Source organism: Podarcis gaigeae (assembly GCF_964106915.1).
Source record: "Podarcis gaigeae genome assembly, chromosome: 6".
Taxonomy (NCBI): domain Eukaryota; kingdom Metazoa; phylum Chordata; class Lepidosauria; order Squamata; family Lacertidae; genus Podarcis; species Podarcis gaigeae.
Window position 1 is genome coordinate 62761276 of NC_139682.1, and position 25350 is coordinate 62786625.

Genomic DNA, 25350 nt, shown 5'->3' on the forward strand with positions numbered 1-25350 from the left:
TCCAGGGAGGGAATCCACCACTGAGCATGCTGGCAACCACAGATTCGTGAACACCTGTACAAGGTTGCTGCCTTTTTTTAAAAAAAAAACCTAGATTTTATTTTGTTCATAAAGATAAATGGCAGGCAGGGAAAGGATAAGCAAAGTCTCCCAGTATTTAAGCCACCAGCCCATAGGTCATGCAACTACTTCAGAAGCAAAGGAAATCTGCAGGCTGTTAGCCTACCATTCCTAAACCACACACATGGCATTGCAGATTATGCTAAATGTCACAAGCAAATTAAACCATAGCACAAGAGTATTCTGGTAAGGTTCCTATTACTGTGTGTATGAATCTCCAGGCTTAATTTTTAATATGCAGGGATGGGGGATTAAAAGCACATCCCCCCCCTGCACTTTCCCCAAAAATCATCCTCTCAGGCTGGGGGGCGGGGGAGAGAATGCCCAGTAATTGCTTTTTAAAGAACAAAGGACTAGAAAAGTGAAACAAAACCAGATTCCAGTCCTCACCCGCCTCTTCTCTCAGCCCATTCGTCTTTCCCCTGCAATGAAATCAGTCCTTTAAAGCACCAGTCTGATTATTTGTAATGGGTTTCCGTACATTCCTGCTTTCCTTGCTATATGTCCAATTGCAGCAAATACTTAGCATACAACCACAATGCAAAAAATGTTGTGTAAAGAAATGTCTGTGTCCTGCTTGGCACAATACCGGAGCACAGCACTCTCTTCTCCCGAGCTTTGTTCCGCATCATGCTTTGCAATCCCGTTCAACCGACTCTGCTTCCTTCCAAAGACATCCACCACCATCACCTTTTGGCTCAACACTTCTTTCCTACTGTACAGCGCTGAAGCCAGCTCTGTCATACATGCCAAATGGTGATGATGCTTATCTACTGTACCACCCCCAACAAGTCAAGAAAATATGTGAGTTACCTCTTCTTCACAGTTGTTTAACTTTACAGTGGTACCTCGGGTTACATATGCTTCAGGTTACAGACTCCGCTAACCCAGAAATAGTGCTTCAGGTTAAGAACTTTGCTTCAGGATAAGAACAGAAATCGGGCTCCAGCGGCGCAGCAGCAGCAGGAGGCCCCATTAGCTAAAGTGGTGCTTCAGGTTAAGAACAGTTTCAAGTTAAGTATGGACCTCCGTAACAAATTACGTAGAAGAAGAAGAAGAGTTTGGATTTGATATCCCGCCTTTCACTCCCCTTCAGGAATCTCAAAGCGGCTAACAATCTCCTTTCCCTTCCTCCCCCCCCAACAAACACTCTGTGAGCTGAGTGGGGCTGAGAGACTTCAAAGAAGTGTGACTGGCCCAAGGTCACCCAGCAGCTGCATGTGGAGGAGCGGAGAAGCGAACCCGGTTCCCCAGATTACGAGACTACCGCTCTTAACCACTACACCACACTGTACTTAACCCGAGAAACCACTGAATTTGGAAAGGCACTGTATTTGGAAAGGCACTGAATTTGGAAAGGCACTATGGGCCAGAGGTTTTCAATCATTCTGAGTCCACGGCTCCCTTGACCAACTACATTCTTTCTGCGGCACCCCTGAGAGGCTCAGGAGCCCAGTTATGTCACCCCTTGCCTGCAGAGCTGGCAGCTTCTCACCCTTTTTCAAACACCCTTCCTTGTGGAGTGTTCCCTCAGCCTCCTCTCCTCTCCCCTCTCCTTGGGAGTCCTCTGGGCAGCAGCCGCAGCTTAGCTGCCCCCCCTACTCCAAAGAGAGGTGCCTCCTCACACAGCCCCACAGTGGCCTGGGAAGCCCCCCCCCCCCCCCCGGCCAGCCCCAGAGGCACCTTTCACCTGGGAAGTAGCCAGGACTGCTGCAACAAACAGCACTGCAAGCCTTTGGGAGGCAGAGACGCAAGAGGACATCAGAGGATGGAGGGAAGGAAAGAGGGACAGAGGCCAGTGTTGCCCATGGCATCCCTATCATTCAAGGCACCCCAGGGTGCCATGGCCCACCGGTTGAAAACCACTGCTATGGGCCACAAGTTTAAAACAGTGTTAAAGTTATGGCAGGGTATCTAAAGTCCTGCTGAGTTCATGGGTAAGAAGGAGGGGAGGCAGGAGGAGGGGCTTTTTTGCAGAACAGCATTTGTTTAATTGAGAACTGTCTACTTCAAACACAAAGACCTCACAGAGTTTTTTATCTGAAGAGCTGTGTCTGGAATGTCTGGCTCTTCTCAAAGAGTATTGCTTGAATTCAAGCCATTCATGCAGAATGGTGGCTGTAATGTTCCCCTTTAGATGTTGGGGGATTTGTTGGCCAATACAAAAAATAAAAATAAAAGCAAAGTGGGTGGAACAAAAGACCTCAGGGGCAAAAAAATAAAATAAAGAGTCTGTTGAAGTTTGGACCAGATGTCCTTTAAAACACAGCACGACCGACAGATAAAATCTGGGTGACAGTCAACTTGAGCATCTAACTCAGAGAGATGCTCTGTTTAGTTCAACCTAGTTTCTGGCATTTTATATGTTTGGCACTATTAGTTGAACAAAACATAACATTTACTGAAGTATTTGATTTGTTTACAAAATTATTAACTTGGGTAATTTTGTAAATAAATACTTAAGAACAAGAACTTACAAGTGAGAAGCTACAATGTCAGAGAGCACTAAACAATACAGCCTCTCCAGTTCAGTTATATTCCCATCCATTCTGTTCAGCAGTTAGCAAACAAGTATTCATCACATGTGCTCCCCACCCCGTCCCCTCCACTTGGGAAGGAATGAGGAGCATAGCTACCCCTTTTCCTCAAGCAGGTCCTCTGCCTTTCCTCGCTGGAATTATCAATCTGAATTGAATAGTTTGTGTTTCCAGAAGAAAGTGTTCTAATTTCTAGAGGGATAGCAGTGCTAGTGTTAGCAACACTCTTGTGTGTCATCTTAAAGACTAAGAAATGTTACCATGGCACAAGCATTTCCAGACTACAATACTCTTCAGATATGGTGATGGGGAAGATAAAGTTGGAAGCCTGGGGTCAGAGGAAAAGTACAGATAGTGACAACTCAATGAGAAACAGAATGTATGCAAAGTAACTGCAGTGATTGCTTTATCACCCATCAACTTACCATGCTAATTAACATCTGTAGAAGAAAGGGAAGCCATTGTCCCTACTGAGACCTGAGAGAGGAGTTGAACTTATGTCACTGGTTTATGAATATTGCCATTCCTCATATGGGATTTGCGTCCACCAACACAATTGCTTAGGGATTGGCCTGATGAACCTACGCAGAATGCAGAAGGGCATTGTATGCAGATGATGGCATACATGGAAGATGAGCAAGGGGGAATAAAATGCTGACATTATTAGCTCCTATAATGGTATTGACAGAGAAAATGTGGGGACAAATTTGCCACCTTGATTTTTCACGGTCTCATTATTGTGCTGATGTTCAGCTGGAAAGATGATTTAGGTCAAAGGTTTTCAACCTTTTTGAGTCCATGGCTCCCTTGACCAACTACATTCTTTCTGCAGCACCCCTGTGGGGCTCAGGAGCCCAGTCGTGTCAATCCTTTCCTGCAGAGCTGGCAGCCTCTCACCCTTTTTTGAACATCCTCCCTTGTGGAGTGTTCCCCCAGATTCATGCAGCTGCTGGGTGACCTTGGGCCAGTCACACTTCTTTGAAGTCTCTCAGCCCCGCTCACCTCACAGAGTGTTTGTTGTGGGGGAGGAAGGGAAAGGAGAATGTTAGCCGCTTTGGGTAGTGATATTTATTTATTTTTTTAAAATATATTTTTATTAAGATTTTTAAACATAAATGCAAATATAATGAACAATGTAACATATATCATAACATAATTTCTTAACTTCTTTGGACTCCCTCACGTCTCCCGCTCCCACTTGCATCATTGTCAATTCTTGCCCGCAATTTATCATCTTGTTTACATTCTTATGTCCCATTCATTTAGAATATAATCTAATAATTCTCCCAAAGGTTTATGATTTTTCCTCAATCTCACTTATCATCCTAATTGCATCTAATTTAGTGGTGGTCAGTTATTTATGATCTAGCCTCCATCTTAACATTCAACCAAATTACAGTGCTTTTTTAAGTAAATCTTAAATTTCTTCCAATCTTCTTCAACCTTCTCTTCTCCCAGGTCTCGGATTCTGCCGGTCATCTCAGCTAGTTCCATATAGTCTATCAGTTGCATCTGCCACTCTTCCAGTGTGGGTAGATCTTGAGTTTTCCAGTGCTTAGCGATGAGTATCCTTGCTGCCGTTGTTGCATACATAAAAAATGTTCGGTCCTTCTTTAACACCTTCTGGCCGACAATACCCAAAAGGAAGGCCTCTGGTTTCTTAGTAAAGGTATACTTAAATACCTTTTTCAGCTCATTATATATCATTTCCCAGAAGGCCTTCACTCTAGGGCAAGTCCACCAGAGGTGAAAGAATGTTCCATCATTTTCTTTACATTTCCAACATTTGTTATCAGACAAATGGTATATTTTGGCAAGTTTAACTGGGGTCATGTACCATCTATATATCATTTTCATTACATTTTCCTTCAAAGCATTACATGCAGTGAAGTTCAGCCCGTTGGTCCACAACCTTTCCCAGTCCTCAAACATGATATTATGCCCAATGTCCTGTGCCCACTTTATCATAGCCGATTTAACCATTTCATCTTGTGTATTCCATTTTAACAGCAAGTTATACATTCTTGAAAGTACCTTAGTCTTAGGTTCTAACAGTTCTGTTTCCAATTTCGATTTCTCCACCTGGAACCCTAACTTTTTGTCATTTTTAAAAACTTCATTAATCTGAGCGTAGTGTAACCAGTCTCGCACTTTATCCTTCATTTTCTCCAAACTCTGCAATTTCCAATTGTCTCCATCTTTTTCTAATATTTCCCAATATTTTGGCCATTTGGCCTCCATATTGGGTCTTTTTCGGGCCTTAGCTTCCAGCGGTGAAAGCCACCTTGGAGTTTTATTTTCCAATAAGTCTTTATATTTTGTCCAGACATTAAACACTGCTTTTCTGACAATATGGTTCTTAAAGGCCTTATTGATCTTAACCTTGTCATACCATAAGTATGCATACCAACCAAAAGCATTGTTAAAACCTTCCAGATCCAGAACGTCAGTGTCCTCGAGAAGTAGCCAGTCTTTTAGCCAGCAGAAAGCTGCGGCCTCATAGTACAGCTTTAGGTCTGGCAGGGCAAAGCCCCCTCTTTCTTTCGCATCAGTTAATATCTGGGTAGTGATAAAGCGGGATATCAAATCCAAACTCTTCTTCCTCTTCTCCTTGTGGGTTCTCTGGGCAGCCGTTGCTGCCACCCCAGATCTCTGAGCTGCCCCCCACCCCAAAAAGGTGCCTCCTCACACAGCTCCACAGGGGCCTGGGACTTGTCTGTCCATTCCCAACAGCAAGGGCTGGCAGACTGACTAACTGGGCTTCCTCGCCTGCTTGCTTGCGTACTCCGAGGCCACCTCAGCTCCTGGCAACCAGCACTCCCTGGTCAGCCCTAGAGGCGCCATTCACCTGCAGAACTTGTAGCCAGGGCTGCACAGAAGCTTTAGGGAGGCAGAGACACGAGAGGGCATCAAAGGAGGGAGGGAAGAGGGGCAGAGGCCAGCGTTGCCCGCAGCACCCCTGACCATCATTCAAGGCACCCCAGGGTGCCACAGCACACCAGTTGAAAATCACTGGTTTATGTTACGGAGCTGTTTGTTAAGAAAGTATAAGCCCACAACCCAAGGCCTGAGAGAGGAAAGTATAATTCTACAAAACTGGTTTTAGATCTATGATGCATTGGGGTAGTTTTAGTTGAGAGCAATAGCTGGCAGCAAGTGGTAGCCTGCCACCTTATCTTCTGGGTCTGGCTTATAGGAGGCTATTCCTGGACATCAATTCACCCTTGTTAGTCTTCGTTAGATGGCTATTGTACTATCAGTTGTGCCTGGTGTCAAGTTGTGAGTGTATTTGATGGGTCAGAACAAATGTGGTTTTATTGCAGGGTTTGGCTATTCTACACAATAGGCTGCCCACGTTGTACACTTTCTGGAGAAGGAACCCAGGGCTTTGGTCCTTAAAGTACTTCTTGGTTACTGACCATTTTTGGTCAGTAACACTCTGGTGATGATGGTACCCACAAAGTCATAACAAGTGTCTGCTAGCAGCTGAATGTTTGTAGCAGTCTGAATGTTTGTAGACATGTGCAACAAAATTTTTCTTCCCCTTAATAATGGCATTTATCATGTGCTTTCCTGAAATGGAAGTTAGAAGGACTCCAAATTAAACACACACATGCCCTGGCATGCAAAAATGCATTTAGGGTACTGCAGACAGTTGTTCCACTGCACTAACTCTAACACTTTAGCCCCCTCAACCAATTTTTGCTGCAGTGATTCCTGGTCTGCAGTCCACAGCTCTTGAAGGAAGCTTTCCTTGAGAAAGCTGTGCTAAGAACAGCGACTTCTCAACTGCTTTCCAAATCTATGTTTTTATGAGGTCTGACTGGGAGTGAAGTGTTTGGCATTCCACACCTACTCCCAACAGCATTATGCAGACAGTTTACAATGAGCTATATGTGATTCAGACCCTACTCCACCCTAGTTTCGTCTTTAAATGTGGGCTGTGATAGCAAGGGGAGGGTACAGTTCTTGCGACCAGAAGTCCATAGCCTCCCAAAATGGAAGCTCAGGAAGATTCCTCTGACTAGGCCCCTGGAACCTTTGCTAGAGTCCCACCACATGTCTGCAGCCAATTTATTGGTTTTACCTCAAGACACCTTTCTGGAAACTTTCTACCATGGGTGGGGGGATGTTTGCTCTAATAGTGAAACACAAACTGCTATGGCCTGCGTAAGTACTGTTTTAATCTAAATACACCACAGGCTCCCAGATCAACATTTAAAATGCATCTGCAGGTGGAATTTTGCCCTTTTATTTTTTACAGCTCCTTTCTGTGTTTCAGATTATTTACCGATCTTTGTTTCACGCCCCAATGGATTGTTCGGAAAAATCTGAATCGCAGGGTGTCCACACTGATTAAAACTTGAAGCCTAGTGACCTCGTGTGATGTTAACTACTCCCATGCTCCAAGAGCTCTCTGCTTTTCTGTTCAATTACCCCCTTCTGTGCAGAGCTATCGCTACCAAATGAGTGCATACAATGGGCTTCTGCTTCATTACACTAACCAACAGGAGGGCAGGAATAAACAAGCTAATTTATCATCCTCAACTCTCACATCCCTAGCCTACATCACAAATCTGTTTCTGTGGAAAGAATTTTAAAAAACCCCACTGACTTGCAACTCGCTCAGCTCATAGCACTTTACAACCAAGTCAGACTTTTAGCAGACGCTCTTCCCTTTTGGTAGTTTTTGCACAGTTTGGCTACACTTCTACACATCCTTACATGTGAGACTGTCCCACTGAAATCAGAAGACCTTGCTTCCCAGTAAAGAGGTTTAGGATTGTGCTTACTTTTTACTGGATTCAGCAATAGGATTTTTTCTGCACTCTCTCTCCCCCAATTCTCAACCAGTGCTGCCATAGTTCAGTTATTTCCCCATGTTTGTGCCTTTCCTATAAAAGTATCAAAAGGCAGCAATTTTCTACACCCTTTTCTCCTAGAACATGCTCCCCCCAACCAGAAGCACAAGGCAAGGTTGTTTCTCCAGAGAAATCATTATGACCAACTTGATTTTGAAAATTTTCCAAAGAAGCACTGTTGACCATGAATGATGTCATAAATTGTTGTTGTTGCTGCTGCTAAGAATTACATTTGTAGTAATTCATCTGTAGAAATTCATTTGTAGTAATTCATCTGTAGAACTCAGGGCTGTTCACAAAATAACAAGAATAAAAACAACAACAAACCAATAATCTCCCCTCCCACAACACATTTAAAAGGGCATTAGATGTCAATCAGCCAAAGGCCTGGTTGAAAAGGAACAGTTTTTGCCTGGCACCTAAAGGTGTACAATGAAGGTGCCAAATAAATCTCCATGAGGAGAGCATTAAGTAGGATTAGATAGCAAGTTTACTACTATATGCTTCTTGAAGCAGCCAATGACTACAGCAGTTTGAATTCTGTAGCATATTTTCACTGTGACCCTCCAAGCCAATTCAAAACACACACACACACACACACACACACACACACACGGGAAACATTTGCTAATTGCAGCATCGCATACCTGGGCCTCGTCCAAGCCCTCCTTTTGTCGATTTTTACTCTGGATAAAAACACATTTCCTGCTCCTTCAGCCAGACTATTAAATCTCTCACGACACAAGTCTAAATAGCAGTGATGACCCAACATTATTCACAGCAGAGGCGAGAGCACAGCTCTGAGAGGAAAAACAGTGTCTTTCAAGCTGAAACATTTCAATTCTACAGTGTCTAATCCGCAGGTAACTACTGGTACCTCATAAAACAGTTTATTTAGACTAGCCTGTCCCCCCTAGACATAACTCTGCATCTACCACATACATGCCTGAAGGAATACTAAAGTATCCTTGGTATGTGCACAGAGCCTTTTCATCTCAAAGGAAGCATTCCTAGCTTACAGAAAGAGTTTGAATTTTAGCTTCAGGCAAAACAGAAGCCTTCTTCACTGGAGGAGAAACCATTTCCCTTCCCAAACACGCCAAGATCCTTAAAGCAGGGGAAAATCTTCATTTTTAAAATGAGATTAGGGTTTCTGACACTATCATAGCACTTTTAGTCTTGTTTTATCTTCTCAACCACTCCCATGATAAGAGGCTAAGCTACAAAAGATCGACTTTGTGATGGGCTTTTAATCGGGATCTTCTATATACCAAACCCATCAGACTCCCAAATCAGATTCACTAACAGCTTTAGAAGGTGAGGGGGGTTATTGAGAAAGAAACCAGCAGTAACATTTTACTTTGGCCTCTAGTAATAGCTCTGACAATCCTTCCTAGTATCTGGGAAGAACTACAGCGGAGTGTTGTATCACATAAAACTAAGCAAAGACACTGTTATAGCTATAAAGCCGTTTACTGTAAGTTATGCCATTACAAGAGATAAAGGCAAGACAATGCAGTTTTGGTAGGATCTGAAGTATTCCCCCTCAAGTCCTTATTATCTATTCTTTGCCACTCTTAAAAACAAACAGATTTGTGCCAAGTAGTTTCATTTTCCAGTGCATTTTCCCATTCAGCTGCAATTAACAGATATTCACTGAAGAAGGGAGTAGACATGACCTTTCTTGTCTATTTCCTATCTCAAGAATCTATGCTAAGACTGCAGGCTGAATATTTTCAAACAGAAGGGCCCCCATGCAGCATTCATACCCTGAGTACAGCATGTACCTATTCAGCAGAGCAGCCCTAGCCACAGATGTGGCAAGGGATCCCAGTGTTTAAAACTGCATGACGGAATAAAATAAGCAAAACTAATCTTGAATAAAGATAGGCAATCTGATATAGGGTCATCCATGAAGCACAGAACTTGATAAGCGTTGACCAAGGTAAACCTTGTTAACTTCTAGGGACTTTCTTTTAAGGATCAAAGAACAAGACAGTCCCACCTCAGCCAAGAGTTCACCCTTGACCATGAGAATCATAGAAATGTAGAATGGGAAGGGACCCTGAGGATCATGCAGTCCAACCCCAAAATACAGGAATATGCAACTGTTCCATATGGGGAATCGAACCTGCAACCTTGGCATTCTCAACACCATGCTGTAACTAGCTGAGCTATCTAGGATTTTGTCACGAACATGGATCTTCTATGGGAGATCGCCAACACACTATAAACCACTAACAGTTGATTGAAAAAAATGACCCTTGGAGTTGATGAATGGAAATTATTATTTGGGAACTGAATGTAAGTGCAAGGTTACCACTACAAATTCATTAAGCCACAATCTTCAGTATCCTCACATGGTCTGGAATCAGAAATCACACTCCTCATTGAACTAACCATATTTTGTTGGATTCGGAATATACAAACTCCCGTCCCTCCTTACATACCCTCTGTAATACAAAACTTCCAAGTTTGCAAAGCCACCATTTGTCATGATGTCCAAGCCAGTATCTTGTGGTTTGAAACCTCCCTGAACACAAGCATCACTCAGTAGTAAAACAACAACAACAACAACCCCAAACCTCCAATGTAACAGCGTGCAGAATTTTATCTGGAAATTTAGTATTCAAAAGTATTCCACAGTCTTGTATTTGAATTGGAAGCTATGCTTCTGAAGGATGTATTCATGGCTCAAACATACTGAACCAGAAAACCTGAGTTACGTAATGGCATACAACAGCAAAATCATGTAGCCGCTATTCTACAATTTGATCTAAAGCAGGCATGGCCAAACCTAGTCCTCCAGTTGTTTTGGGACTACATATCCCATCATCCCTAGCTAACAGGACCAGTGGTCAGGGAAGATGGGAATTGTAGTCCCAAAACAGCTGGAGGGCCAAGTTTGGCCATGATCTAAAGCAATCTGTGGCCCTCCAGATGTTACTTGGCTACAACTCCCATCACCCCTGGCTATTGACCATGGTTGTTGGGACATATGGGCATTCAACATCTGGAGTCCAGCAACTTCTGGAGGACCACAGGTCTCTTACCCCCATCTAAATGTTCTATCATGGTGGCTTAAAATATTTTCCAGGCTTTCAGAACTTGAAGGTGGAAGGCATTTTAAGCAAGCACTGTGCATTAGGACAAACTAAATCAACTTTCAAAAATAAAAATATAACCCCAGCACATGATGTGGTTAAGATGAGGTGGGATAACCAACTGGCACGATCCTTGAAATAAAAACCTCTGTGAAGTTTGTTGCAACATGCCTCAGATTTGCCTGTAACAACCCATTAGTGGTGTGTTGCAGACTCACATTGGGGAAAACCTTCATGCTATGAGATGAACCTTAAAATTGAGAATTAAAACAAAGGATTTGGGGTATGCTTGCTCCAGAGCCAGAACAATTAAAGGTTACGTCACTGCTTAAGAAACGGCCTGGAGCAAGAGTTTTCAGAGTGCTGAGCACACTCTAAGGAGAGCAAGATTTTAAGTAGTCTCTCTCCCTCTAAGCATTTGCTCCACTAACATTTCCCATAAAGGTCACTCCATATTCATTTTTCTTAAGACATAAGCAGATTTGCCCGGAAAGGGTTTTTCTTCTTCTGCATCTTAAGACAGATACAGTGTGTGCAGGTAACTAGCAACTTGGATTGTGCTTCTTAATTTAAAACAAAAAACAAAAGAAAAACAAGCAAGCCCTAAACAGAATTATTTATTTGCGAAGCAAAGCAAGGGCACTGGGTTACTAGACTATTCACCATATTATTTCTCTGTACCGTGCGACAGATGTCAGAATAAAGGTACAAGTTTTGGGGCATAGATAGATAGTAAAAAATATTGAGTACCTGTCTGAGCAAGAAACAAGAATTAGCACCCAGGTCGGGGTGAAAAAGCCCTCAAACAGAATGCAACATGCTTTCCACTTTTGTTTGCCATTTCATGCCCCCAAGTTGTTTTTAACACAGCTTGTTGAATTAAGCATTTCCTCAGTTCCTACCATTTAGTTATCTGTAAACGTAGGAATTTCGACTTGGGAGAGCAGCAACCCCATAAGTTTCAGACAGTCGAAGACAACAGAGGGACGATTTTTGGGGGAATCCCTGGCTGAAGCCAATCTTCCTATATCCCAGAAATGGGAGGGTTACGAGGGAGACAGTTGAACTGTGCATCCATGCAGCACAACTTTTACTTCGCCCGGAAAGAGGGCGCGAGGAGGGGGGGGGAACAAAAAACAAAACAAAAACATTTTGTCCACCCAATAGGTTTAAAGATAGGTGCGCCCCCCCCCAAAGCAAGATCTCAGGTAAGTGGTTAAGTTGCCTCCATCGAGACAGGAGCAAAGTGTGTGCAAATAATAATAATAACCCTTCACCCTTCGTGTTTGTGTGTGGGGGGGGTGTCACTTCCTTCTTCTCCCGAGGGAGCGTCCTTGCCCCCCTTACAGCCTTCAATCCAAACTTAGAGACTGCCTAAGCAAATGTAAGCCTGGCTCGAGAAAGAAAGGCACACAAGAGAAAGGCAGATCCCCGTCAAGGAGGCAGAATGCGCAAACATTCCTTTCGTGGCTCGAGCAGCTCCTCTTCTCGTTGCAATTGAAAGAGATTAGCTCTCTCCCTGCAGCCCAGTCGGAGAGGAAGGGGAAGGGAGAGAGATCGTCGGGACGAGGCAGAAGTAATAGGGAATATCAACTTCGCGTTTCACACAATCTCTCCCCCCCCCCCCGCCGGCTTTCTTGAAGAAACCAAGTCGCCATGCTTAAAAGGTTTCGCCTTTCCACTCGCTTCCTTGGTGCAGATCCTGGAAGCGAGGCCGAAACACACACACACACACACACACACACACACACACCCCGAACAAACTTTTTTCTGCCCCGAGCCTGTGCGCGCGCCCCTCCCTCCCTCCTTCCTTCCCTCCCTCCCTTCTTTCTCCTTCCTTTGCAGCCACTCGAGTGCAGGGGGCACAAAGAGGCCCGTGGCGCGGTGTTTTCTTAACTACAATAGCCCGGCTAATTAGATCACAGAAGCAAAGTCTCGAAAACAGGGAAGAGAGAAGCCAGAAAGAGAAAGAGAGAGAAAGAAAGGCGAAGGAAAAGAAGGATAAAGTTTGCCCCTGCGACGCACTTACCGATCAGACCTCCCACCAGAAAGGCGATGATTTGGAAAATCAGCAAGATCACTCCAACAATGCACAGCTTCTTAGTGCTCATGTTCTCGATAATTGCCCCTGCCATTTTTTGCAGCTTGCTCCCTTTGCACAAGCTACTGCGGCAAAAGTTAAGTCTGTCAGGGATGGGGAGGGAGAGCGGCGGCCGCCTCGGCACTGATTGCCCGGGCAAGTCCGGATCCGAATCCCGCTCTGCCGGGAGCTGTGATTGTGGCCGGCGCTCGGCTGCATGTGGCTGCTTTAAAGCAGGAGGAAAGCGGATCACATGATACCCACCTCCCTCCGTCGCCGCCTCCTCCTCCCGCCTTCCTCTGCTATTCAGCAGCAATTGGTGTCAAGTCTCGCAAAGCGGTGGGGGGCAAGACGGAGGAAGGGGGCTTGGAATTAACAAGTGGAAAGAGGACCGGGCGGGTCCCCCCCCCCAACTCCAGAAAGGGCTCTTTGGGTCTCTCCCGGGGCCTAGCCCGGCGAGAACAAAAAGCCCCCAGAAAGTTCACCAGACTTGGGGATGGATGTTAAGGAAGGATAACACGAAGATGCTATTAAGATGTGTCCTTTAAAAACGATTTTATCACAGGTTCAGCGGGGGCGGGGAGAAAACTTTGCTCTTTCTGTTTCAGAATTAGCTACCCCTCCGTTTTGTGTGGTTGGTGACTTCTGTCTTACCTCCGAAGCTGGTTGAAAGGCAGAAAAACCACAACCCTGTCATTCTTCTGCCACATAACCACATGGATGTACAATCCAGCAACAATAGTCACTACAGGTGACAGAACAGGAAATGGTCGTGGTGAAAAAGGATATCCACTCTAGACATCACACTAATGTCCAAAAATAATCTGCCATGAACTTGGCTTAATAAGTGACATAATCAAATTTCAAATGCTGCGGTTACATTTCCAAATGTTCGCCACCACCACCTATAAGAAGTTCACTAATTGCAAAAAATAAATAAATAGAAAGTTCCAGTGTAAGTTCCTTCTTTTATGTTTAGAAGTGCATTATATACAAACTTAAGGAAGGGCCCTCTCTGTGGTGGCCTCTAGAAGGAGGTACATCTGATGCTGATGATGTGTTGAAACCATTTTACTAGGTTAAAACCATTTTACCTGCCAATGTCGAAGGGAAACTCCCCACAGGAGTAGAAATCATATATCGAACAGATGGAAAGCTCTTCAATCTGAGCAGGCTGAAAGCAAAGAGTAAGGTTACCGTAACGTCCATCATAGACCTTCAGTATGCTGATGACAAAGTAGCGTGCACACGCTCAGAGGATCCTCAGAGGATCCAAACCATCCTAAATATCTTTGCAGAAGCTTACGAAAAGCTTGGCCTATCACTCAACATCCAAAAAACCAAAGTGCTGCACCAACACGTACAAAATAACCCCTCTCCAGCGCCACAAATCCAACTTAATGGTGTAACGTTGGAAAATGTCAATCACTTCTCCTACCTAGGACAGTTATCTTTCTACAAGGGCCAACATTGATGCCAAAATCCAGCATCATCTGAGTTCTGTGAGAGCGGCTTTCTCCCAATTGAAGTGCAGAGTGTTTGAGGACCGGGACATTCGCAGGAAAACCAAAATGCTTGTTTACAAAGCTATTGTACCACCAGCCTTACTATATGCTTGTGAAACACGGACCACTTATAAACGCCATCTCCAACTCCTCAAAAGACTCCATCAACGGTCTCTCCGAAAAAATTTACACATCACTTGGGAAGACAGGTGAACTAATATCAGTGTACTGGATGAAGCAATGATCACCAGTGTTGAAGCAAAGATTCTTCAACATCAACTTTGTCGGACTGGTCATGTTGTGCAGATGCCTGATGATCGTCTTCCAAAGCAACTACTCTATTCCGAACTTACAAATGGAAAGCGTAATGCTGGTGGTCAACAAAAAAGATTTAAAGACTGTCTCAAGGCAAATCTAAAAAAAGGTAGTATGGGAAACACTGGCCTGCGAGCGCTCCAGTTGGAGAATAGCCTTTACCAAAGGTGTCATGGGCATTGAAGACACTTGAACTCAGGACACAAGGAAGAAATGTGCTAAGAGGAAGGCACGCTTCGCAAATCCACACTGTGACCAACTCCCACCCAGAAGCCAATGTCCCCACTGTGGAAGGACGTGGATCCAGAATTGGCCTCCACAGTCACTTACAGACTTATTGTTAAAACCATGTTTATGGAAGACAATCTTACTCGGCTACTAGTGATCGCCAAAGAAGAAGAAAAAAAACCTGCCATTATTCTAGATACTGGTAGTTTTGGAGGGCTGAATACTTTTATTTCTCTTAAATTTTTTGTTGATTATGTTTTAGAATTTTACTTTTTTTTACCCTGTGATCCATGTATGGATGTAAGGTGGCGTATATGTTTTAAAAATGTCAAACACACTATCTTAGTCACAGTCACTGCTGTGTGTAGTAGATTAGAAGAATCACAATTCTTACAGCTAAGAAACTGAGGCAGCAAATGATTGGCCAAAGCTCCCCCACCAGATTTCAGAGCTGGTATCCCTAGTCTAAGATTCCATCTGCTACATCAGACTGGCTTTATGTTAAGGAGATGATATTATTTGCCTTGGGAATTTTTTTGTTTGGACTGTTTTTAAGGCAGAGGACGGGCAATGCAAAATAATCTTACTATTCTAGCTAGCTCAATGCCATGCACAATTATCTAGGACTGAGCACAGTGGAGCTTACTTTTGAGTAAACATGCACAGGATTGTACATTAAAAAAAATTGTTAGAAAACAATGCTATTAAGAGGGATTACTGAATGCAGGGAGAATTGCAAGCACTCGAGAATAATATTACATCTTTCACAGAAGTTTTGGCCCTAGACAAATATTAAAGAGGATTTCTTCTTTTTCCTGCTGTGGAGTTTCCATTTGGGCAGCAATGGAGAAAAGTAGTCACTTCAGGAGGAAGGATATCTGAGACACAACCCTCTGTCAAAACATCGCTAAATAAAAAAGGTGGATTAAATCAGCAGCAAGTCTTCCACTCCCACCTTTCTATGTGCCCTATTCTTTCCCACTCAAATTGGTTCATGTCCTTCTAAATTCAGTGGCACTTACTCCCAGGGAAATGTACACAAGACTGCAGCCTTACACTTTGCCTGTTTTTTTCAGGTGTACGTCTAACTTTTTTCAGTAAGAGTGTTCCCCAAGTATGTGTGGATAGGATTGCAGCTTAAATTTTGTAAAAGATTTCCAAACAGAAGAAGAAAATTTCCACTCTTGTGGACCTTTCCGAAAACTGCTCAAAATGAAGGCAAAAATCAATCAATATTTCCATTTTACACATTATTTTAAAAAGGGCAAAAGTGTGGGGCAATGTTGCTCAGACAATTTTATTTGGTCATGCATTTATATGATTCATTTGTAAACCAACTCTAATTGGGATCACAGTGTGATTCACAACACAACAGCAAAACAACAAAAATATGAGGTTTTAAGGGGAGGGGAGGGAGACATGTTGTGCTCCTTCTGGAGTAGTTTGTCTACCTTTGGTCCCCACCCAGCACTCAGCTCTCACCTGCGGCTCCTAGAAGCTGTCAGCATGCATCAGCAGCAACACCCCGGGAATGGTTTCTATTGGCCTGCTAAATCACATGAGGGTAGCTGATGGGTCTCAAATCTTCAGTGAGTTAGGGACTTCCCCTGCAGGCAAAGACAGGCTCTGGCAGATTGAGCAGATGAAACCAGTAGTGGGTCCAAGGGTCAAGAAGGAGGTTTCTGCCCATGCTGTAGAGGGAAGTGAGAGGCAGATGGGGCTTGTCAACCCTGAAAGCTAGCCCATCTAGGACTTCCACTGCCTTGCGAGATATCTTCAGGAGAAGAAAGGGCTAAGAAAAACCCCATCACATATTTAGAGAGTTGGAGGGCATGTTGTATGCCTCCTTCTGGCAACTTCTGCAGCCAAGCTGGTGCCAAATGTATTACTCTGCTTTTCTTTGGTCCCACATCAGCAAGACTAAGAAGAGGTCTTGTCTTCTGGGCAGCCCAGGACCTCCATACACACTGTCCTTGCTTGCTTCAGGGAGGTCACTTCAGGGCTGCTAATGCAGCAGTTTAACTTCACCTCGGAGGCACACTCCATTGTCTCTCAAGACAGACAGATGCCCACAACAATCCATAAAACCATTAGCCACTGAACATTAGATAAAATCAGGAGTTTAGAAGTACTTATGCCAATACAGCAGATAATAAGAACAATGTAGATAACTTGACTTCAATATAGCCCAAAGGCCTAAGTGATGCAACATCAGCCATGAAAACAGTTTGCATGCATATAGCACCAGCACAGTACAAAACCAGTATCTTGACTGATAAACCCTGTGCTATTAAGTTACTGGCTAAAGCTCACATCTTCATAGATCTCATACTTTTAATAGGATTGCGCTAGCAGAACACTTTGGAAACTAAGCTATACACCTAACATTTTTATTGACCTTTCTGGTTCATTTGAAGGATTCTATTCTGCATTGACACCTTTTGTACCTATCCAAGAAGTCAAAGGATATTGATGTACTTGATACTCCAATCTTCACTGTATGTTTACTGTTTGTGTTGCTTTTTTTGTCATCATTTTTCCAGCCCCTGTTTGTACTGGATTTGATATTATTTTTATAAATGTTTTTTATTGTTAATTGCTTCCAGATGTTTCATGGGAAGGGATTCATAGATGAAATGAAATAAATAAAATGATAACTGATACCTCAATAAAAATAGTCATTTTAAAGAAATACTGTATTCTTTCCCCAAACCCTTATAGTTGCCAACTAGAAACTAGAGACTGGGGGGGGGGGGGCTGGTCTGCTTTGGTGCCTTTAACAGCGGCAGGGAAATAAACTCTGTCACTTACTAATGTTTGGGCGTTTAGATACACTGAAACACGAAGAACAACTTATCTCATACAGGTGAAATCTTGCACTCTTTTGTCTTTAGAATTCACTATCTCATGTTGAGCGATTGTTTGCCGCTTCACACTGGTTGCATTCCAGAGTCTCAGGATAAAACACCTAAGTATTCATGAGCTTCAGGTGCCCAAACATATCCACTTCTCTCCTCCCTCTACAGGAGTGGCAAAACAAACTAGAAGCTGCATTTTCCCCTGGCTTCCCATTACCTCCAAACTAGGAACAAAAGTGGATTGCTTCCAAATGACAATTTGAAACCATTGCTTCATGCATTGGCTTGTCTAGAAGCCATGAACTATAGTTTCCCAGTTCAGATACAGTGGGAAGCTATAGTTAAGTGTGGTCTCCCAACTTGTTTTGCTCTTTGTGCAAAGGAAGCATCGATATGCGGTGGGTACCTGAAGTTTGTGCACATCTGGGCTTATTACATCATGGCCAATGTGTATCTAAGACACTGCACCACCATTGTGCCTCATTTCTAAGATTTCTAAAAGCCATTTGGCTGGTATTTGTTGGGAGACTGGGCAACAGGGACCATGGACCAGACCTAGCAAAGCAATTATTGCTTTGTAATTATGTTTATGCATCATACCTATGGCTTCCTTAGTAGTTTCACCATTGCTTTTGGAAACACCTGAACTTTGTTTCAACCATCAGGAAATGCGAGATTCTTTGCAATGCTTGGCAGCGTTGAAGCTCAAGTAGGACTGCTGTTTCCACACCACTTTAGGAAGGCTATCGTTCCTGCTTTAAGATTTTCCGCAGTATCTGTCTAAAGCAAGGTCTAGAATAGAGTGGCCCAGTGGATAATGAACAACAACAACAAAATATCTGAGATGCCCCAAAGATAAATAAGGTGAAGCTCAAAGAGGACTGCTGGTGCTCATTCATATCCCCCACACTTGACACATTAAAAGCTCTAAGACGCAAGAAGGAATGCAGTCACTGTGTGCTCTTCGCCCACTTCTCTTGACCATCTGCTCTGGGACTACATCAGAGTCTTGCTTCTCCACAGCGGAGAGAAAGAGAGAGATGAAAGGGACCAGCGACATGGAAGTCACGGTAGCTGCATCCTCTCTCAGTGCCTCTTTCCCCCTCTCCAAAAAAAAGGATGTGCACCAATTCTAAGTAAGGACCTTCCATGAATACTTGGTAAGCAACTCCACACAGAGCAAAATATTTAGGTTCCACCTCTGCTTTTTAAATTCTCACGTTTTGTCCCTCAGCTCCTACACAAGCTATGATGAAAGCAAATGCCAAAACCCAACAAATATGATAAATTTCCTTTCCCTCTAGAAATCACAATACAAAAATTCTCTTTTAAGCAGACAAAACTTATTACAGTATAGCTAATAGTGAAGCTCACCTTGCAGCCCCAAATAAACCCATTAGGAATATTTCAACACAAGAAAGGGGTAGGGCAGCATTTCCCAACCCAGTGCCCTGTGGGGTTGTCTTCATTGAGGTCAAATCATTTCATTTTAATTTTACAGAGGGAAGAATTGCATCTCAACAGTGAATTAAATGGTAAAGCTTTGGTTGTAAGTTGCTTTGGTTAAAAACAGCAACTGGAAGCAGAACTGGCATCTTAAATCCCTCCATTACACAGGCTGAATAAAACATGCATGGCAAAAATTAATTGCAATTTTCTTCCTTTAAATTATCTGTCATTTTCTGGTACAGTAAAAGGGGGTGGGGGAGGGAGGGCTGAAATGGGCTTTCAAACTCCACTGCCTCTTTTGAATTGATTTTTCCCCCCCATAATAATATAGCTTTAAGAGAACTCACATTAGCAAGTGTTACAGGATTTCACAGTGTGGGGATGCAGTTGTTTGGGAAGGTGCAGGCAGTTTAAATGCATTTCTCTGCTGGCAGAAATAATAAATGCCCTGTGAAGAAAAAGAGGTGGTCTCGATGGATAATGATGTGAACACCCCCTGCTGCTAAGAATATTAACACTCCATTCCAAGCCTTTGTGCATTTCGCTCCATCAGAGCTGCCAATATGAATTTTGCTCTTTACCTCTCTTAGCAGATTCCTCCAACACACCAACCGTTATCTCGTTCTTGCCTCAATTAAGCCACAGACAGTTATCTCTCACCCAAGCTCCAAATGCAGAGACATGCTGGATTATTTTGTGCCACTGCCTCAGCTGAGCCTGACCGAATGGAAATGTAATGCAGACTGAACTGACAGAAACCGATGCTAAAAGGAAGAAAGCATATAGGGCAGATACACACACACACACACACACACACACACACACACACAGACTTCCTTTCCCAAAGTGACAAGAAGTTTCTAAGGGGCGGGGGACTCAATTTGCCTCCAGTTGCCCCAATAAATAGGACATGAGTTAGACTCGTTCCTTCACAAGTCTGATAAAAAAATGAAGGGACTTGCTTCTAAATTCATGGGCTTAGGTTTGCTCTGTAAAGCAGGCCAGTCATATAGGAGGCATGGATAATTGTTACGGAAATTATGGGGGAGGGGACATCTTTAAAGTTGTTAAATGTTACAAATATTATGCATAAATGTATCGACTTGACAGCTCAGGGAAGTTACCTTGCTTTAACAATCATATAAAATCAACTCCTTTGCCAGTTTCCTCCATTTCAACACCACAGGCCCCACAAATAACGCAGAGATGCATTTTAAATAACCCAGAGATGCATTTTAAATAAAAGGACACATTCTACTCATGTAAAAACACGCTGTTTCCCGGAACGTCCGCAGGCCGGATTTAGAAGGTGATTGGGCTGGATCCGGCCCCCGGGCCTTAGTTTGCCTACCCATGGTGTAGATGCTCCTTCAAGTATACTGGCCCGAGGATATTTCAAGAAAAGCAAATGCAATGTTTTTACCATTCTCTTCTGCTGTCAAAAGCCAATGTGAACAACTACGGAATTTCTGGGCCACAATGCTGCAGGTAACTGCTTTATATCAGTGCTTAGCAGGGTAGCAATGATGATAGTAATTTAGGGAGCTACATGGCGTAGCCAAGGGGAGGCAGGGGGCAGCTGCTCCCCCAATCAGTAAAAATCAATACAAATCTTAGGTTCTGCCCCCCAACAAAAGCCTGCCCCCCAAACAAAAATCCTGGGTATGCCCATGACACCATCTAACCTCTCTGCAAATAAATCAGAATGACTACTCAATTAAAAAGGTCATGTAGAAGCTCACGCAGATTTCTGAATCTGTGGAGCAATACTAGTAAATATGTCTTCCCCTCCCAAAATATTGGAGATCAGGGCCATTATTTGAAGCTGGTTGGATGGAGCAATTCAGAACCAAAGGAAGTAGTTCTATCATGCAGTGCTTGAAATCTGTTCTCATTCAGTGTGGTGATGGCCACCAATTTGTACGACATTAAAAAGAAATTAGATACACTCACAGAGGATAAGTTATCAACAGCTACTGGTCATAATGTCTACCTATTGCCTCAAGTATCAAAGGTAGCAGGTTTCTGAATCCTGGGGAGCATGATCAAGGGAGTGTTGTTGTGATCACGTCATGCCTGTGGCCTTCGTATAGGTATTGGGTTGGCCACAATGGGCACAGGATGCTGGACTAGATGAACTTTTGGTCTGATCCAGCAGTAGCCCCTCTTAGCATTGAATCCTAGAGTTGTAGCGTTGGAAGGGTCATCTAATCACTTAATCCAACTGCCTGAAATGCAGGAATCTCAACATGCGGTCTCCCATCCAGCTTGAAACCGCACTGGACCCTGCTTAGCTTTGCAAATGTGCTAGCAGTTTTATGTGCAACTATGGAATGCAATCCTTCCCCTACACATATGTAGTGTCTCTCTCTTCTCTCCCTGTCTCCTCCTAGGTGACAGTACAGTTGCAATTGTACAGAATCTATTTGTGTAGGCTGCACATGGGCTCAGGCTGATGGAAGCAAAGGTGGCAGTGCTTTTCCTTGCAGCGGCGTAGTGTGGGTTGTCAGCAAGGCAAGTAATTTGCGCCCCCTAACCCCTAACCTGCCGCTGCTGCCAACTTCTTCTTGCTGCTGCCTGGTCTGGTCTGGTGTGCTTCTCTCCCACGCTCAGCGCTGCGCTGGGCGGCCGCTGCACTGTCCGTCCCCCAGATAGTCCCTCGCTCTCTCTCTCCACACCGCACGCCTGGCACCCACCCCCTCCACAGTGGGCGGCGACCCGGCGGCTCGGATCGGATTCGCACAGCCAGCACTGCAGTGAGAGAGAGTGAGTGAGCCAGGTAGGGGCAGAGAGCTGCAAGTGCGAGCGCACCCCCCCAGATGTTGCGCCCGGTGCAGCCCCCCCTGCACCCCCTCGCTACGCCACTGTTTCCTTGCTAAGCCATGGTCTCCTTTGCAGAAGTGGGGCTGTCAGGGCTGCATGGTGGCAGGGACAGAACTTAGTCATCTTGTTGAAATTTCTCTTGCCGCTGATGAGACGTTCATGAAACTAGGATTTCTTATTCAACAGACTTCAACTCTCTCTTGCCAGGCCCCTGGAGCACCCACAAAATCTGCTATATTTATACTGAGCAGAAGATCAGGTTCCATGCTTGTAATCAGCAGTTGGAAAGAGCAACAAATTAAGTTACATTTTGCCAAATAATGGAGAAAATCTAGTGGATGACGCCAGAAACCATTGTTTTGCTTATTGGGAGGGGTTTCATTACACACAGAAGGAAATGACTGTTTAATAATTGCCTTGAGTGCCTTCAGTCCAAAATGCTTTAAACAGCAGAGCCAAATCATAAATCTTAATGTCTTGGCAAAGTCAAGCCCACCAAAAATATTAGTCTCCCAACAGTTCTCACAACAAAATCCTCTGCTCCTCCTTATGTTGTGTGTGTGCAAGGGTAGGTTGGTGGGATTGTGTAAGACACTGCTTAATTTGAAAAACAAAAATTATTAGCAGTGGGCCGTGGAAGGGGCCAAAATGTACCTCATTGTCCTTAGGATGTATAAATCTAGCCATGTCTTGCTTCATGTGATAGTGAAGCACAGAACAGATTCTGAACTCACGAAGGATGAAACATATTGTCTGCATGGCCACAATCAAATAAGCAGGGATAACTGTGCCATATTGGGTGGAGTTCAGAAAGCTTTGTGACTCATGAGTAGCCTTCGGTCAGACTGTTCCCCCCTCTTCCTAACAAGGACAAATTACTGCCAGCATTATTAAACTGGCACTTGCGTGTGAGATCTTGGTTTATTAGTTTTAAAAAACTTAACTTCTAAAGTTTTTCTATTAAAAGGTATTTCAAACATGTTCTCAAAATTTACTAACCTGCTTGCTCATTCATCCTTATATTAGTCATTTCTAGTACACAAATAACTTAGAGAGAAAAATAAGCGAAAAAGGGCCAACTCTTCCTTGCCTGCTAATTTTACTGGCTATTTACAAACCTCATTTGGAATTAAGAATTAATAATTATTTTGCTGGAATAGAGACCTATGGATCAGGTTGCAAGTTAGAAACTGGTATTCTCCTTAAGCCCTGTTTTCATCTGATGTCCATGAGGAAACTGCTGATGATATCAAAACAACAGCCTGTTGTTGTTGTTTTTACTCTCATTTAATCTTGATTTACTCTTTGGGGGGGGGGAGCCAAAAAGTCATTAAAAAAAACTGTGGTCAACATGGTTGTGATATCTGAACTACCTGTTTTGCAATATTACACCACTGTCTGGAAGCATCTGAGGAAATGCAACAAAATTCTTAGTTGCTGTCCTACATGAATACGGCATATGATCACAAAATAAATTTGGGGTTACAGTCATGTAGAATGCATACAACCATGAAATAAGCTAATGCTTAAAGGAAAAACATACAGTCCCAACAGAGTTCAAAGATACAGCAAAATGCTGGGTTTATGGAGTTTGGTTTTGGGGAAATCACATGAGTGTAATACTAGTAATTTATGCGTACTTGATCTCTGTGGTTTTAAATATATATACTGGTTTTAAAGGCATGATTATTTGGGATCGGTGCTCAATTAAATAACAAAAATATATTTTACAAAACACAATTGGAGGCACACAGGGAAAAACAGGCAGGACATGTTTAAATAAAGATCTTAGGTAGATCCTACCCAGGCCTGAACAAAAGCTTTATACTTTTACTCTCAAGACAGCAACTCTTTGCTAATTATTATCATTTTAATGGAAGGAATATGATGTACGAGAACACACAGATCACTGCTGCAAGCATGTGAAGATAACTTTAACTATAGGAAATGAATGAGGTAGCAGTTTTAGAAGTTATCATCTTATGGACTGTTATTTGTCTTTTAGCCATTCTGAGAACCCCTATTCAGCATTGCAACCACGTTAAGTTACCAGATGAGGCCAATTCATTGACTGGAATGTAACAGCACCAAGTAACAAGGATTGATACTGACAGGGCTGCTTTCATGCTGCAACTTCCCCGGACACCAGCTGTGCAGCAGAAAGAAAGAAATCTCCAGAATCCACAACATCCCCTCTCCAATTAATCCACAGTTTTCATGCTGTGCAGGAATGAATAGTGCGAGGTATTGATAGCTGCATGCAGGAGGTTTCCTGATTTTCTTGGAGTTTCCTGAGGGGGAAGCTATACGGAGAGCAAATAGCCAACCTGTTAAAATGATGCCGTGAACCTCATTTTAAGCAAAAATGTCGACTGTGCACTGTTTACATGCCAGCAGACTTGTGTGTATGGGAGAACAGACACAATCTTCGACATTTTGCTTTGGGATACACCTCACAGGATGGGTCACGGAGGTGCCTTTTCTCTTTTAGACTGAAGGTGCACAATTGCTAAAGGCTCTGGAAGGTCGGAGAGAACAGCTTGGATGGTTTGAGGTATTTAACAGAGCCTGGGTCATATGGGAAGGACATGTTGTACTGGAATACCATCCCTAGAAACGCAGTCTGTGCTTGGAACTCCCACTGTCCATGCCCACAAGTTCCTCAATCAACTTTGCTTGTCTTCCTGCATAGTGTCATCTGTGCCTGGAAACTCTTTCAAACAAAACTCATGCAACTACAATCAATCCCCCTTCAAACTCTGTCTCATAAATCAGTTCTGGAATAAAAGTCTTCTCACTCTAGCCCACAAACTTGTTGCATTGCTTTTGCATATCGCTGAATTTAATTATATTTTGGATGGTTTAAATAGCTGCTTTTAACTATTTTTACAGGTTGCTTATTTTATTGCTTCATTCTTTTTGTAAACCACTTTGAGGTTCTTTTTACAATCAAGCGGCATATAAATTTTACAAAATAAATTGTTAGGAAATCATTAACTCTTGCTTGTAAACTTCTCGAAGCAGGAAGTCACACTAATTTTATTTGTTAAAGATTGCACATTGATGGCAGAATGCTTATGACAAAACATTCACACTGAAGTCTGTAAAACTCTGTTACCTCAACATTCAAAACAGGCTTCAGTAAGCCTCAATAAAATTAAACTCTATGTCCTCGTTACAAAACCTTCCATTTATCCAAATCCATAGTGTGTCTCTATAGTGTTCTCAACTGAGAAGTCCACAATCCTATGCAATCCCAATGAGTTCCATGGAATTTACTCCCAGGTAAGTATATGGTATCTTAAGAGAGCCCTAAGGATGATTCTCCTATTCTGCCAAGCTATCAGAATCAGTGGCTGACTTGGCTTTTATTTCTACCTGTAGATTAGTCTTAGTTCCTTCTGTTTAATCCAGTTTTAATGGTTTTTAGCCATTTCTACTTAATACTTGTATTATCAGTGTGGATTAA

The 25350-nt window shown here is 43.2% G+C and overlaps 1 protein-coding gene and 1 long non-coding RNA gene across 2 annotated transcripts in view; both read right to left on the bottom strand.

Annotated features, from left to right (window-relative positions):
- Positions 1 to 12944, bottom strand: part of WLS (Wnt ligand secretion mediator) — a 42974-nt gene extending 30030 nt beyond the window's left edge. The window contains exon 1 of the mRNA XM_083743088.1: positions 12653 to 12944. Within this exon, the coding sequence (XP_083599214.1) occupies positions 12653 to 12758 (106 nt within the window). The 5' untranslated portion in view covers positions 12759 to 12944. The remainder of the gene's footprint in view (positions 1 to 12652) is intronic.
- A 6432-nt stretch (positions 12945 to 19376) lies between these two features.
- Positions 19377 to 24649, bottom strand: LOC310846517. The gene is made up of 2 exons (XR_014565374.1): positions 21924 to 24649; positions 19377 to 21534 (listed from the first exon to the last, which is right to left on the bottom strand). It is a non-coding gene; the product is annotated as an uncharacterized lncRNA (long non-coding RNA).
- Between the last annotated feature and the right edge of the window lie 701 nt (positions 24650 to 25350).